General features: G+C 43.2%; 1 protein-coding gene across 3 annotated transcripts in view; it reads right to left on the bottom strand.

Moving 5' to 3' along the window:
- The window catches only part of PTDSS1 (phosphatidylserine synthase 1), a 64,338-nt gene that overhangs the window by 21,487 nt on the left and 29,076 nt on the right, over window positions 1–13,775 (bottom strand). For all 3 annotated transcript variants that reach the window (XM_042923172.1, XM_042923171.1, XM_042923170.1), the window contains exons 5-8: window positions 12,455–12,613; window positions 8,840–8,991; window positions 4,602–4,743; window positions 2,579–2,691 (exon numbers count right to left, since the gene is read on the bottom strand). In XM_042923172.1, the coding sequence (XP_042779106.1) occupies window positions 2,579–2,691; window positions 4,602–4,743; window positions 8,840–8,991; window positions 12,455–12,613 (566 nt within the window). The remainder of the gene's footprint in view (window positions 1–2,578; window positions 2,692–4,601; window positions 4,744–8,839; window positions 8,992–12,454; window positions 12,614–13,775) is intronic.

The raw sequence follows: 13,775 nt of genomic DNA, 5'->3' as shown, positions 1-13,775 counted from the left end.
ATGGGTGCTTCAGTCTCTCTGCAGGGAAGTGATTCCAGAGGGTCACCTACACTGTCATGAATTGTCTCCTCTGGCACTCTCCAGGACAAAGGTTGCCGATTGTAACCGGGCAGGGCAGACACACACTTTTGGCTCTCAGACACTGGAATGGGATCCCGCATGCAGGTCACTGTTCACCCAATACCAATGACTTTGAATGTTACTGACGAGCTCAGAAAAATGAGGCAATGACATGGAGCTGAAAAGCTTAGAGCAGCACTGTCCTACGTGAATATAATACAAGCCACAAACGCAGTTTCAAATCTTCCGGCCGCCATGTTAAAGCAAAAAGAAACAAGATAATAGATGTTTTAGTAACATGTTATTTAACCCAGTGTATTGAAAACAACTATAATGAAGTATTTTACAAGGTTTCTGCACTAAGTTTTTGCACAAAATCCGGTGTGTATTTTACATGTACAACATTTCAACACAGACTGGCCACACTTCCTGTGCTCAGCCACCACATATGGTAGGGTAAGTGGCTGCTGTTAGGACAGTGCACGTTTAGACCCTCATGACCACCCCCAAAACCCAATTCGTCCCTTCAGAAGTAGCATCTGAAGCAGGAGCTCATCATCTTTTTGGAGGTCACAGACTTTTTTGAGGATTTAATGAAACCTGTAATAAGGGGCACGAACACACAAAATGTTGCATTAAGTTGCAGGGGGCTCATGGATACCTGAAGATCATCCACAAACTATCATCTCTTCACTCCAAAGGCCTGAGTGAAGAATTCTAGTCGTGAAGAATTCTAGTCATGAAGAATTCAGGTCTACCTCTCACTTCACATTTTCATGGCCTAGTATGTTTCTACCACTTCAGCTTCTCTCCCCTCCAACTGTAGCCATCCCTTTACACTGTACTTGATATTATCAGAGTAAGAGAAGGTTCAGTCAAACTTCTTCGCAAAGCAGGAGAGTCGAATCAAAAGGGAAGGAAATGGAGATGTGGTCCGTATGATTTATTTATCCGAAAGCCTGTAAGCTTTCTCTCCTTTTAGGGACTGCCATTTGCTACCTGGGGTGGCTGTGTTAGAACCCATTAGAACACTTCCATCTTCCCAAGTAGCTTGCCAAAGCATCTTCTTACATAGGAAATGCCTCAAGTTGGTATGAGAGCACAGAAAAGGGGCTGACTTTTAAACAAAAAAGAAATCATGTAGAAATCCACAGTGTTGGGCAGAAATTTTAAGGAGCTCTCAAAAACTTAAAACACTGGACATGTAGCCTCTGGTTTTTGTTTTGAAATGTTTAGCAATATTGAAATTTCATGATAAATCAGATGTGATTTGTGATTCTGTTTTATATATAAGCGATTTCTTTCCCCACTTACTGACTTTGTTGATCACTCCTAAATTAATGAAAAAGCTGCTGCTAATCTTTCTTGAAAATAACTGTGAGCCTCAAATTAAATTAAATTTTAAATGAGAAAGGAGGCTCCAATCCACCAAGGGAAAATAGCATTTACGAGAAAACCACTTCAACAGACCATTGGTCTGTAACATGTCAAAACTCTGCCTGCCTACCAACTAGTGGGTCTCCTGTTTGGTCCTTAAAGAAAACAAGAGATGGAATTTTAGGTCTTAACTTCCCAGGACTCAGCTCTATCTTATTGGGTTTGTTCAATCCGGGATCTGCGCCACAGGAGGAGGGAGGCAAGGGGAGGAGATATATATAGATACAGATGGTTATCTATATCTATCTGTTTCCTCTCTGTAATAATTAATGAAGACAGAAGAGGTTTGACCAAGGAGAATACCGACTCTTCTTGGCAAGTGAGGCCCTCTGCTTGTGTGGTTTGCATGCACATTGAAACTGATGAATTAAGTTATTCTACAGCTACAGCTTCTGAAGCTAACTCTTGTAGCTGCTTAGTATCTATCTGTATCTTCCTAACTTTGCAGATACCTCTGGTGTTGTTAGTGAATCAATGGCGGTGCTTCACATGAATTGTCAAACCCCAATGCTGTTAGTTCTAGACAGGAGGAATGAAACAAATGACTGTTTGCCTCTGATGTGCACTGGAATCAGTCTGCATGAGCGACAGTCACCAAATCACACCTCACCTCTGGGGCCCTACCCAGGTCAGAAGCATAACAGCATGAATATCTAAGCTTATCTCACTTGTCCTGGAAGATGACAGGAAGGATGCTGATAAAAGGAAAGTAACTGGCTCTAAAATAGCATCATTTATGACTTCAGATCCAACATTAAAACTTTTGTATTTTTCGATCACCTCATTAAAAACAAAAAAAAGTCAGCACCACTGCTACTCATTTTTTTTTTTAAAGGATGTTAAAGGGGGGAAAAAGAACAGCAGTGAAAGATTATTAAAAAGGCTTGAAGATAATGGTGTGTGTGGTGTTCTCACTTCATGGTACTGAGGTCTGAGAGCAAAACATTTTCTTCATATTCAGATGTATAATTCTTTAATATTTTCATGGAAAATCTAACATATGTGACTTTCCTTATGCTGAACAGGAGAATGCACAGCAAGTTAATGCGCTCAAATGACAGTCAGGCTTGTATAGAATTACCTCACTGTGGGAGCCGTGATGCCACCAATAAAGAGAATTCTACACCAACTTAATGGATGACTGGCTTGGAACACAAAGATATGTTTCAAGAAGAAGGTATTCAACTCAGTTAGCTGAAAAAGAAGGATGCATTAGTCAACCTGATACTGCATGCTAAGTCATAACAACATATTCCTTGTTATGGACATTCTAAAAAATAATTAGTATGTTTAAAGCATTTTCAGAAAATTTATGGGGTCCTCCAAGTTGCTACTGGAACGGCTGTATTTAAATTAAGTAACAGCCAGTACAATATGGGCACCAACCAGCTGGGGGATCATGGGTGCTGGCGTAGGGAAGGGGTATATGGTGGAATCAGCTATTTGTCAGGCTTCCTGGTGCGTGGCTCTCATTTGGGTCACCCGTGTGATCTGCTGGGATAGTTGGGAGACAGATGTTCTGAGAACAGCAGAAATCATGAAAACAAATATACACCATGGAACACCTCTGCAGCCTTACAGAAATCAGGCCAGATCTAAAAGAAGTCTCACTGTAGGAAAGTGAGCTCTTTGATAACCAAAAGAAGCTTGAGATACGTCAACGAGAAATGACTGGGAACCTATCTAGCACATGCCTTGACCAAAGGCAGCTCTTAAAAGTGGGTGCGAAGGGTCAGTTCAAGTTTCACCTATGGCCAGTGGTACTTTCCCTGAGGTTAGCATCCTGGTGCAGCTCATCACACGAAGAACCCGTGGCAGCACAAGAGAGACCAGGCAGGATGTGGTCTGTGCTGAGCCCATCTCCTGCATTTCCCCTCCAGATTCAGCAAGGAGCAGAGATTAGGAAAGGAGAACACACGGACCAGCAGGTTCATTTCAGTGACGTGAGACATGTGTCTTTTCCCACAGCATTGATTTCAAGGATATAAAATTTAAAAAATGGTCCACTAATTAATGCCACACATGGAAAGCTGGTCCCAGCTCAGTGAGTGTGAGAAGGGTGCTCCGTGTAATGCTGCCATTCTAGGAGCACACCCGGTCTCTCCTGGACCAATCCAACCTCCTCCTCAGTTCGCATACTAATGGAACACCTACACCTTCCCAGACATCGCTCTGATAAGGAAAAACTTAGTCCCTACCCATTTAAACTCCCATTTTCATCAGACTGACTTCCCCAAACCATGGTGACTACTTATTCACATCCACTTCTGAATCCGTGAACTCCACCTGCTGAGATGAGCAATATTATTCTCCACATGTGGACAAGGATAATTGTCTTAAAGGTGACTCACGCTCATTTTTTATATTGGGAGCATTCCGTGCCTGTGTTCAAAATATAATTTCTCATGATTCTGAAACACCCGTCAAGCAAAAGCTGGTCTCCCAAAGTTGTAAAATGATTAACTTGGGCACAGGAGGATCAACACAAAAGGCTATCTCTAGAAAACAGAGATGTTTAGTAATCCTCTTCCAAGGCCCGTGGCTGCCTGAATCACGTAGTGGGCTGCTTGGAAGGAGACCTTCTCTCCACTGACAACACCTTCTTGGAGGACCCAGGGCCCCACACATAGTAGAGCCTTCTTTACTAAGCTCTCTACAAATTACCTGAGGTGGTAACAGCTGAGGCCCAATTTTAAAAAGTAAACGTTAAACTTAGAATATAAGAAAAACCCTTGGCATTTGTTCCTTTGGTCCTGAAAATGATCCCTCTGAAAATCTATCCGATGCCTAACAACTTGGGTGACAGATGCTGTGACCAAAAGCTTCTTTTGGGGAACTGTAAGCATTTTCTAACTTCCAACTCCAAGAAAGATATTTGAAAATGTCTTTATGATGAAGCAAGGCCTTGGGCATAATAACACTGCTCTGTTTAATTATTTTTTGTATGTAAGCTGCAGGATTTTCTATCTTCCAAACCACCCAGCTGGTAAGCAGCGTCAACTAATGTTAACTCTAAATTCCTGAATGGTTTTTATTTTGCTTTTGCTTTTCTTTTGTCCCCACCCCCACCCCCCACCCCCATTTCTGGGCATCTGAAAAAATACCTGCCAGATGATCATGAAAAGGTATATTCCAGCCACTCTCTGAAATGAAGATTTGGGGTCAAACCATCGAACGTAGGTCCAACTAGCAGGAGTAAACTGGAGCACGGCTCTTTTGATTTTACCAGTGGTGGTGTGGATGTCTCTGTAAGAAGAGAATGGCTCCAGTGAAAATCCAAAGAGATAAGGAAGGGGAAGAAGAAAAACAAACCAAAAAAACTGCACTGACAATTTTACAACAAATGCTCAAGACAAAAAGATTCCTTTCTGGGTGAACCATCTCCCCAACAATGATCTCTCTATTTATATGAAGTGCGGAGAGCTGTATCCTCGATAGGAAATTTCAGTGATGACAGGCACAGGGCAGGGGTCAGGTCACTAAAGAGCCAGGAGAGGCCTTAACTTGTGAACAGGTGACAAAAGAAGCTGAGGCATAATAACAGCCCCCTGGAACCAGGCCAGTGAGAATGAGGACGCCCACAAGGACATGATCCCACCCACTCTGTATTTCCCAAGGCAGGGCATTTTTTTTTTTGGTTTTGTTTTTTTAACGTTTATTTATTTTTTGAGAGAGAGAGAGAGAGAGAGAGAGAGAGAGACAGAGTACAAACAGGAGAGGAGCAGAAGGAGAGGGAGACACAGAGGGAGGCTCCGGCTCTGAGCTATCAGCACAGAGACCAACACAGGGCTTGAACCCATGAACTGTGAGCTGAAGTCGGATGCTTTACAGACTGAGCCACCCAGGGACCCTTCCAAGCCAGGGCATTTTAGTTAAACAGAGAGGTCACCCACACCATTTCTTCATCCTATTTCTTCCTAAGATAAATGAACAGTTTGGGATGACAAACAGCAATTTCTAAGCCTCCTTCATTTTAATCCCACAAAATCACTCAGTTAAAAACTTCACACTCCCATGACAGGAACGAAGATTCCTACGTGTTACACGTGAGAACAGTCAGGCTCAGGGCACCTGCCAGAGGGAAGCTCCCGTCATGAGCACCACAGTTGGCTGTGTATTCTAGCTTCTCCTGCTAGACCAGGAGCCGAAATCCAAGGTAAATAGCATTTAGTAACTGGTAAAGATTCTTTATTTCGACAAAGATTTTTATCAAGTGCCTTTAGGTCTTGGACATTGTGCTAAGTGCTGAAGGCACAAGAGCGAACAAGTCAGGTCTTTTATTTTTGCGGCAGAGGAGGATCCACTCGCCTACCCATCAACAGGCACGTACTGAGAAAATCTTGCAGCAAAAAGACATGAGGCACAAGAGCAACAAAAAATAGAGATTCTCCAAAAATAAACAAGAACTATGAAGGACCTGTATTTAAAAGAAAACAATAGCAAACCATATGGTAAGAGGTAGAGGAATATGGGAATAAATAGGAGGACAGAGCGTGATCAAGTATTGGAATACTTACTACAGATCTCCGTTACCTTGTGATGGGTTTCGCCCGGACAAGCCCATCATAAATTGGAAATATCATAAGATGAAAATGTATTTAATACACCTAACCTACCAAACACTATAGCTTAGTCTAGCCCACCTTACGCTTGTTCTGAACGCTTACCTTTGTCTACAGGTGGGCAAAATCCTCTAACACACAGCCTATTTTATAATAGAGTGTTGACTACCTCATGTAATTTGTGGAATACAGTACTGAAAGTGAAAAACAGTGGGTGTCTGGGTGCAGAATGGCTGTGAGTGCATCAGTGGTTGACCCTCACCATCGCCTGGCTGGCTGGGAGCCGCGGCTGTCCCCTGCCCAGCATCACAAGAGAGGATCCTACCCTACACACGTCACCAGCCCGAGAAAAGATCCAAATTCAAGACCCAAAGTATGATTTCTGATGAACGTGTACCACTTTCATACCATTGTAAAGTCAAAAAATCATTAAGTCAAACCACTGTAAGTCAGAATTGTCTGTACAGCCAACAGGTTAATTCAGCTTTATATTCATTTGTATATTTGACGTCACTTAAAAGAAAAAAGCACCAATGGGATTTCTGCTTTTTAGTTGGGCTTGTGTGTTGGGAACCTGACAAAACAACTCTCAAGTTGAGTCTAAAGCATAAATGTATGAAAATAGGGAAGCATTATGGCAGTGTGTAAAGAGCCAGACAACCAGAGATAAATTCACACTCAGCAGCTTGCTAGCTGTGTGTCCTTAGGCAAGTACTGAACCTAGTTCTTACTGTCACCATCCCTAGAATGAAGAGAAAAGGAGTGTCAACGCCTAGGACTGATGTAAGGCTCAAATGACATACTGCTTATAAAGCTGACTTACAGCAACATCTAGCACAGCTCCAGTTTTTGTTCCATTATCTACTGTCTTAAATATATTAAAAGTGTGCTTTCAAGTCAGCACCCAGAGAAAGGATGATTTAAAGAGGAATAGGGAACATGGCTTAATCAATTGCAAGAAACATTGTGAAATCTCTCCCTCATACCATCTAGCACATTAAATGTGAGATAGACTAAATAAGTTACTCATAATAAAAGACCAAACCATTGAAGAACCGGAAGAAAATACAGGTTAACATTTACCTACACAAAAAGATGAAAAGCTTTTAAAGTTTAAATGGAGTACCTACCATAAAGAAAATTACAAGTGGATGACAAAACAGAAAATAAAGTCACATTTATGACAAAGTGTTAATGTCCTTAACCTATAAAAAGCACTAATAAGAAGAGGGAAAATATAATAGAAACGGACTAGAAATTCAGTACCACATAATTATATGTGATAACATTAAAAAAGGCTTAAAAGTAAAATTCAAAGAAATAGTGAAATAGACACATATATACATTAGTGAATGAGGGTGAGAATATAAATTAGAGTACTACACTTTTAGGAATTTATTTATAGGGGCACCCTGGTGGTTCAGTGGGTTAAACATCCAACTCTTGATTTCAGCTCCGGTCTCAGGTCATGATCTGATGGTTTGTGAGATTGAGCCTCAGCTCTGCGCTGAGACATTTTCTTTGTGACTTATACTCATTTTCCCTTATTTGTTTTTTTAAAATTTTTTAATGTTTACTTATTTTTGAGGGGGGGGGGGAAGGAGGGAGAGCATGAGACGGGGTGGGCAGAGAGAGAGGGAGACAGAATCCGAAGCAGGCTCCAGGCTCTGAGCTGCCAGCACAGAGCCCAACATGGGGCTCTAACTCACCAACTGTTGAGATCATGACCTGAGCTTAAGTTAGATGCTTAACCAACTGAGCCACCCAAGTGCCCCTCATTTAACAAAAAAAAGTTATTTATAGAGAAAAAAAAGATCTACAAAGATACATGTTCAAGAATGTTCACTCTAGCTTCCTTCATAAAACTGAAAACTCTGAAACACATCTAAATGACCACAAAAGGGAGTTGGTTAAATACCTCATGATTTATCCATATGTTGGGATATAAAGAAGCCCTTTGAAATCATGTTTTAGAATATTTAATGATGTGGGAAAATGTTCATATTTTGTTTGATAAATAAATGAAGGTGTAAACACAATAAAGACAGCTACTTTCATAATCCCACTGCTGTTCTTTTCCTCCTTTTCAATGGCACAGTTCCTGTGACAGTCAAATTGAGGAGAGCTCAGGGAGGCAGGACAAGGAATGACAGAAGTGGGTGCTGTCCCCCCCTGGAGGCACAGAGGAGGGACGCGCAACTTGCATCAGAAAGTCAGAGACAGCTACCTGAAGAGGTGTCAAGGTAGTCGAGGTAGGAAAGGAGAGGACCTGTCAGCCTGGCACACGGGGACATGGGTCAAACCCAGGTATAGAGGAGCATATGCTCAGAACCTTGGGAGCCCCAGGGGGCATGGAGGGAATGACTGGACCTGCCCAGCCCACAATGTGCACTTTGTCCCAAAGACCAGGAGGAGCCATCACAGGGGAATGACATGATGAATCTGACATGCTTAAAAAGATCCCTCAAGCAGTGGGGTGAGATGGTTTGCAGGGGGTAACCAGGGAACAGGGGACTAACTAATCCAGTGAGGGCAGTATAAATGCAGGCTGAGGCAGGAGAATGAAAACAAAATGGATGTGAGAGAAATGAAATCATAAATGGTTTAGCATCATCTGGGTGAATGCCTGCAACACGGTCTATAATCATTCATGCGTTTCAACTACTAATGTGTCATTTACTTCTTATCGTCAAAGACCATACTGAAGGTGCTTGCTACTAAAGCAGCTCAGTCCTCGTTGTGCGAGGCTGTGACTAATGTCCAGAGGGGAGGTGACTCACTTGAAGCTGGCCCAGTGGTAGGTCCTCATCTCTAAAAAGCGGCAAACGACCATGCCCAACCAGATGCCACCGCCGTTGCACAGCAGGATGTCCAGGATGACTTGGTCCCACCAGCACTCAGCGAAATTGGGCAGAAGGTGCATGAAGAAGAGCTGAGACACACGAGACCACGGTTTTAAAAACAAAACTGCAGAAAGATATACTTCCTTTTAATACATTCTTTTAGGAGAAGTCGTTGACGTTACGGGTTTTCCCAATGTATGAAACACATAAATCAAAACAAGGCCTGTAATCGGGTTTGTTTTTTATGCTGTGGGTAAGTTTACACATTTTATGAATCCAAACAGCTCTTTTCCTGACATACGGCTTTAAAGACAAGGTAACCCCTCCTGAAAAATACTGCTGATGAATTACCTTGGCTAACGACAGCGAGACAAGGATCTAAGAAAGGAAAGGGAGAAAAGTCTTCATACCTGCCAACAGATCACTGGCATAGTCCTCAAAATTAGCAGCTTGAGAGTTCAAGCTGTGTGTTTTAGAACTATCCCACAGATATCTAGGTAAAACAGCAAGGAAGCTGCAAAGGAGAAAGGTTAGGTTTTGATGACATGAGGTGGGAAACGGATAGCTTAACAGGAAACCCTATGACAACTGGTTCACAATCGTCATCTTATTAAGTGCTTATGATGTGCAAGGGGTGAGGCAAAATAAAGTCACGGTTCTCGATCCCAAGGGCAGGACGGAGTCAGATGTTTATGCAGAACCACAAAATAAGGTAGGCTGTGGCAAATGTTACCATGGCGACATAAATGGAGCACGGTGAGGACAAAAGAGAGATTCATTCTGACAGACGGCAACTGGGGCAAGACCTATTGGGACAGAGGTCGTTAAGGACAGGGATGACTGGTTTCAAGACGGAGATGAAGACTGAGGGCATTCCAGAAACAGCAGGATCAAGGGTGGAATAAAAATCTCATGGAATCCTTTCGTCCAAAACAAACAGCCTATCAGCTGTGTCCAGAGCAGCGTTGCTGTGTGAAGGCCCATTTCTAGAAGGTCTGAAATGACAAAGACGGTACCTGGAAATCCTTTGGAAGGAGGCAACCCCATAATCACAAACCTGTGAAGTAACACAATAAATACTACAAAATAAAACTGTTCACAAAAGCATTTTGTAGACTGTAAGACAAGGCACATATATGGAGTTGGCCTTCTTAATGTGCCTGCTGCCAAGAAGACCCAGCACAGCTACTGCATGTGAAGGCTTGCAGTTGCGTTCCTCCCTCAGGTGAGCCAGGCGCGACCCGACCCCTGAAGTGTATTCTCTGGTCCCCAGCCGTGAGATGCGGCATTAACTGTGGTGTGCACAAGGGGAAGAGAGAAACTTCAACAGAAGTTGATAACACATATTTGCTGAAACAAGACTATACAGGGAGGTGGGGTGTGGAGGACATGAAGAGCTTTCCTGGAAAGGACCAGATTCTGGGGGTGAGATGGGCCGTCCAGATGAATGCCTGGAACTCACAGAGGGGAACGTGGTAGGGCAGCAAGAACATGGGCTGCACATCTTAGCAGGAGCACATCTGGAACCCAATCCTGGCTCACCTAACGAAGCAAGGTGCTGGGCTCCGGTTCCCTCATCTGTCCAGAACTGAGCAGGAGGAACTGGAGAGGGCTGGACTCATTCACTCATGAGCAATTTGGGGAGAACCTACCACTTGTGGGGCAGAGTATCTGGGACTATGCAGATATGGGCCCTGCCCTCTTGAGGCAGAACACTTAGCAGAAAAGAGACACTATAAGTACCTATAATATGATGGGCATTTCAAAGGAGAAGGCCCAGGTACTCTCTTTCCAGGTGTACAAACATGGAGCACAGTGGGAGCAGGGAGAAAAGGGACTAGCCTGCTGGTGGGCTCTGGGATAGAAAAGACACGGGCTCTTTGACAAGAAGAAAGCAAAGATGGCTGGAGCAAGATGGCAGGGTGGAGAGGGTCTCAAGCAGGTGGGCTGGGGCCAGTTAACATCACGCCTCAAAGGCTGGTCCAGAAGTTTGGATTTTGTCTTAAAAGCAATGGACAAAACTATAGTTTTAAGCTGGGGAAGGACGCAACTGGATCGAGGTGTGAAAAAGATCACTTTGGCAAAAGACAGTGAAGGGAGGAAGCGAGTAGTTCACACAAGAGAGGACAGGAGGTTAGATGTGAGCAGAGCAGGGTTGTGAAAGACTTAGATGGAGCAGAGGTGCTTGCAAGAGTCTAGAGGACACAGAGGAACAGAGAAGGAAGGCCCAGAGGCCATCTGTAGTATGAGGGGAGAGAAGCAGGCAGGCTGAGAAAAGCCCAGGGCCTTGCACAGGGTCACACGGCAGTACGGTCAGGAAGATGCCTGGAACTCGGAGGAACGTGGCATGAGAGGAGGAACGTGGGCTGTGCACCTGGAGTCCAGCACATGTGGAATCCTACTGGCTCACCTCAGGAGGCAAGACTCTAGGCTCTGGTCCCTTCATCTGTCCACCGGGAATATGTTTATGGTGAGGATTTAGGAGACAATACATGTACAGTGTTGGGTACCGCTGTGGCTTGAATCGTGTCCCCTCAAAATCCTCCTGCCGAACCCCTAACATCCAGTTCCTCATGACAAGAACTTATTTGGAAAGAGAGTTGTTGCAGATGTAATTAGTAAAGATGAGGTCATCCTGGAATAGGGTGGGCCTCTAATCCAGTGTGACTGGTGTCCTTATAAAAAGAACACCACATGAATGCACACGAGGAGAACCCGGCTCGAAGACGAAGGCAGAAATTGGGGTGATGCATCTATAAGCCAAGAAACACCAATGATGGCCAGCAACCCATAAGAAGCTAAGAGACGCCTACGCCAGATTCTCCCTCGCAGCCCTCAAAGGGCACCAATCAACATCTTGAACTCAGACTTCTGGCCTCCTGGGCTGTGAGAGGCACATTAACGGAAGCTAGATCTGGCTGGCGTGGTTCCCTAAGTTGGGGTCAAGACAACAGTTGGCATCAAGAAATACACTGCACACATGGCCAAATTTTGTTCCCTGGGACTGAGGAAGAATGATATCATAACTGAACAATAAATAAGTTCCCCCAAAATCATTTTCCTAATAGTTTTAAAAGACTATATCTCTTTCATTCATGAAATGAGACAAACTTGACTCCTGAGACATCAGAGCTATATCAGGAATCCATTTTTCACCTACAAAATATCCTGGGTGCCCTTGTAATTCATAAACACAATTCTATTTGTCCCAAACCAGAAACTAGCTAGTGGGTAACCCACCTATTTACCCCTAAGCAGATGTCCTCATTACTATGTACCTGTCTCAGTCTCACTGAGGATTTTATTATCATTCTTTTTTGCTTCATTTCATTGGTTTCTCTTTAAGACTTGTGAGACAAGAGACACATTTTAAGTTAATAAGGAATCACACCCCACCCCCAACTGCCACAAAGGCATCAAATATTTGTAGGGGATGGTTTAAACATAGTTTGTACCACAGGGGCTGGAGAATGGATTAACTGACTGTTAATGGACAGACAACCTTCCTCCTACATGTAAACTATCTGATCGCTGCCCATGGCCCCTTCTTACCTCAGTTAGCTCCCAGGTAATACTGATTGTCCAGCAGAGGCCATAACTACGGATCAACAAGGCTTTCATAGCCCAGCCCCAGAAATGTCCAAATGCAAATATATCAAAATGGCTGATAATCCTCTCCCAGGTGATAACATGGCAGTTCACAGCATACTCCTATTCAAAGTAAACAGGGAAATAATTAATGGATATTCTCAAAATCAACTTACTTCTAGGATGCTGACAACAAATGAAAAGAACTGATACGACCTTGATATGACAACTGACACCTGTCCTGCCCGCCTGCCCCCGAAAGTTTTAATAATTGAAGATCCTTTAGGAAAAACAGACAAATATTAAAGTTGGTGACTCAGAATTGCTTTGCTCTGAATTGCAAAAGTTTGATTAAAATAGGAAGCAGGACGCCTGGGTGGCTCAGTTGGTTAAGCATCCCACTTTGGCTCAGGTCATGATCTCGCGGTTTGTGAGTTCGATCCAGCCCCACATCGGGCTCTGTGCTGACAGCTAGGAGCCTGGAGCCTGCTTCAGACTCTATGTCTCCCTCTCTCTCTCTCTGCCCCTCCCCCATCCGCGCTCTGTCTCTCTCTCTCTCTCAAAAATAAACATTAAAACAAATTTTTTTAAATGGGAAGCAAAATAATTTTACACAAGTTGAGCATGTCTTAAAGAAGTGGAATCACACAGCTCAGGTCACCTGACCACAGGACAACTATGTTAAAGCCAGCGATAAAAACATAAATAGAATCTCAATTAACAAAAAAATAAGAATCCCTATAGGTTTGGAAATTTGAAAACACATCTAAATATCATGGTGTAAAAAAGGAATCACAACAGAAATGTAAACTATATTCAGTATTAATGGTAATGAAAACACTATGTGTCAGAACGATGGGATGAAGGTAAGTAGAATTTACAGAAGATCCAAAGCCTGAAAAATTTGTTAGCAGAGAGGAAAAGCTGAAGCATCCAATTTCAGAAATTAGAAGGAAACGGAATCAACCTCCCATCCCAAAGTTAACCTTTTCAGATGCTACATAATTTAAGTATTTAAAAATTACAAAGCTTTGGAGACTTTTGGTTTTGTTTCTACTATCTTTTTGTTTTTATTAGGACATATGAGTTTGCCTTTTTTTAAATTTATTTATTTACTTTTGAGAGAGGCAGAGCATGAGTGGGGGAAGGGCAGAGAGAGAGGGAGACACGGAATCCAAAACAGGCTCCAGGCTCCAAGCTGTCAGCACAGAGCCCAACATGGGGCTCAAACTCCCTAACAGTGAGATCATGACCTGAGCTGAAGCTGGGCACTTAACCGACTGAG

Source organism: Panthera leo, chromosome F2, assembly GCF_018350215.1.
Source record: "Panthera leo isolate Ple1 chromosome F2, P.leo_Ple1_pat1.1, whole genome shotgun sequence".
Taxonomy (NCBI): Eukaryota; Metazoa; Chordata; class Mammalia; order Carnivora; family Felidae; genus Panthera; species Panthera leo.
This window is presented reverse-complemented; position numbering and strand designations above follow the sequence as displayed.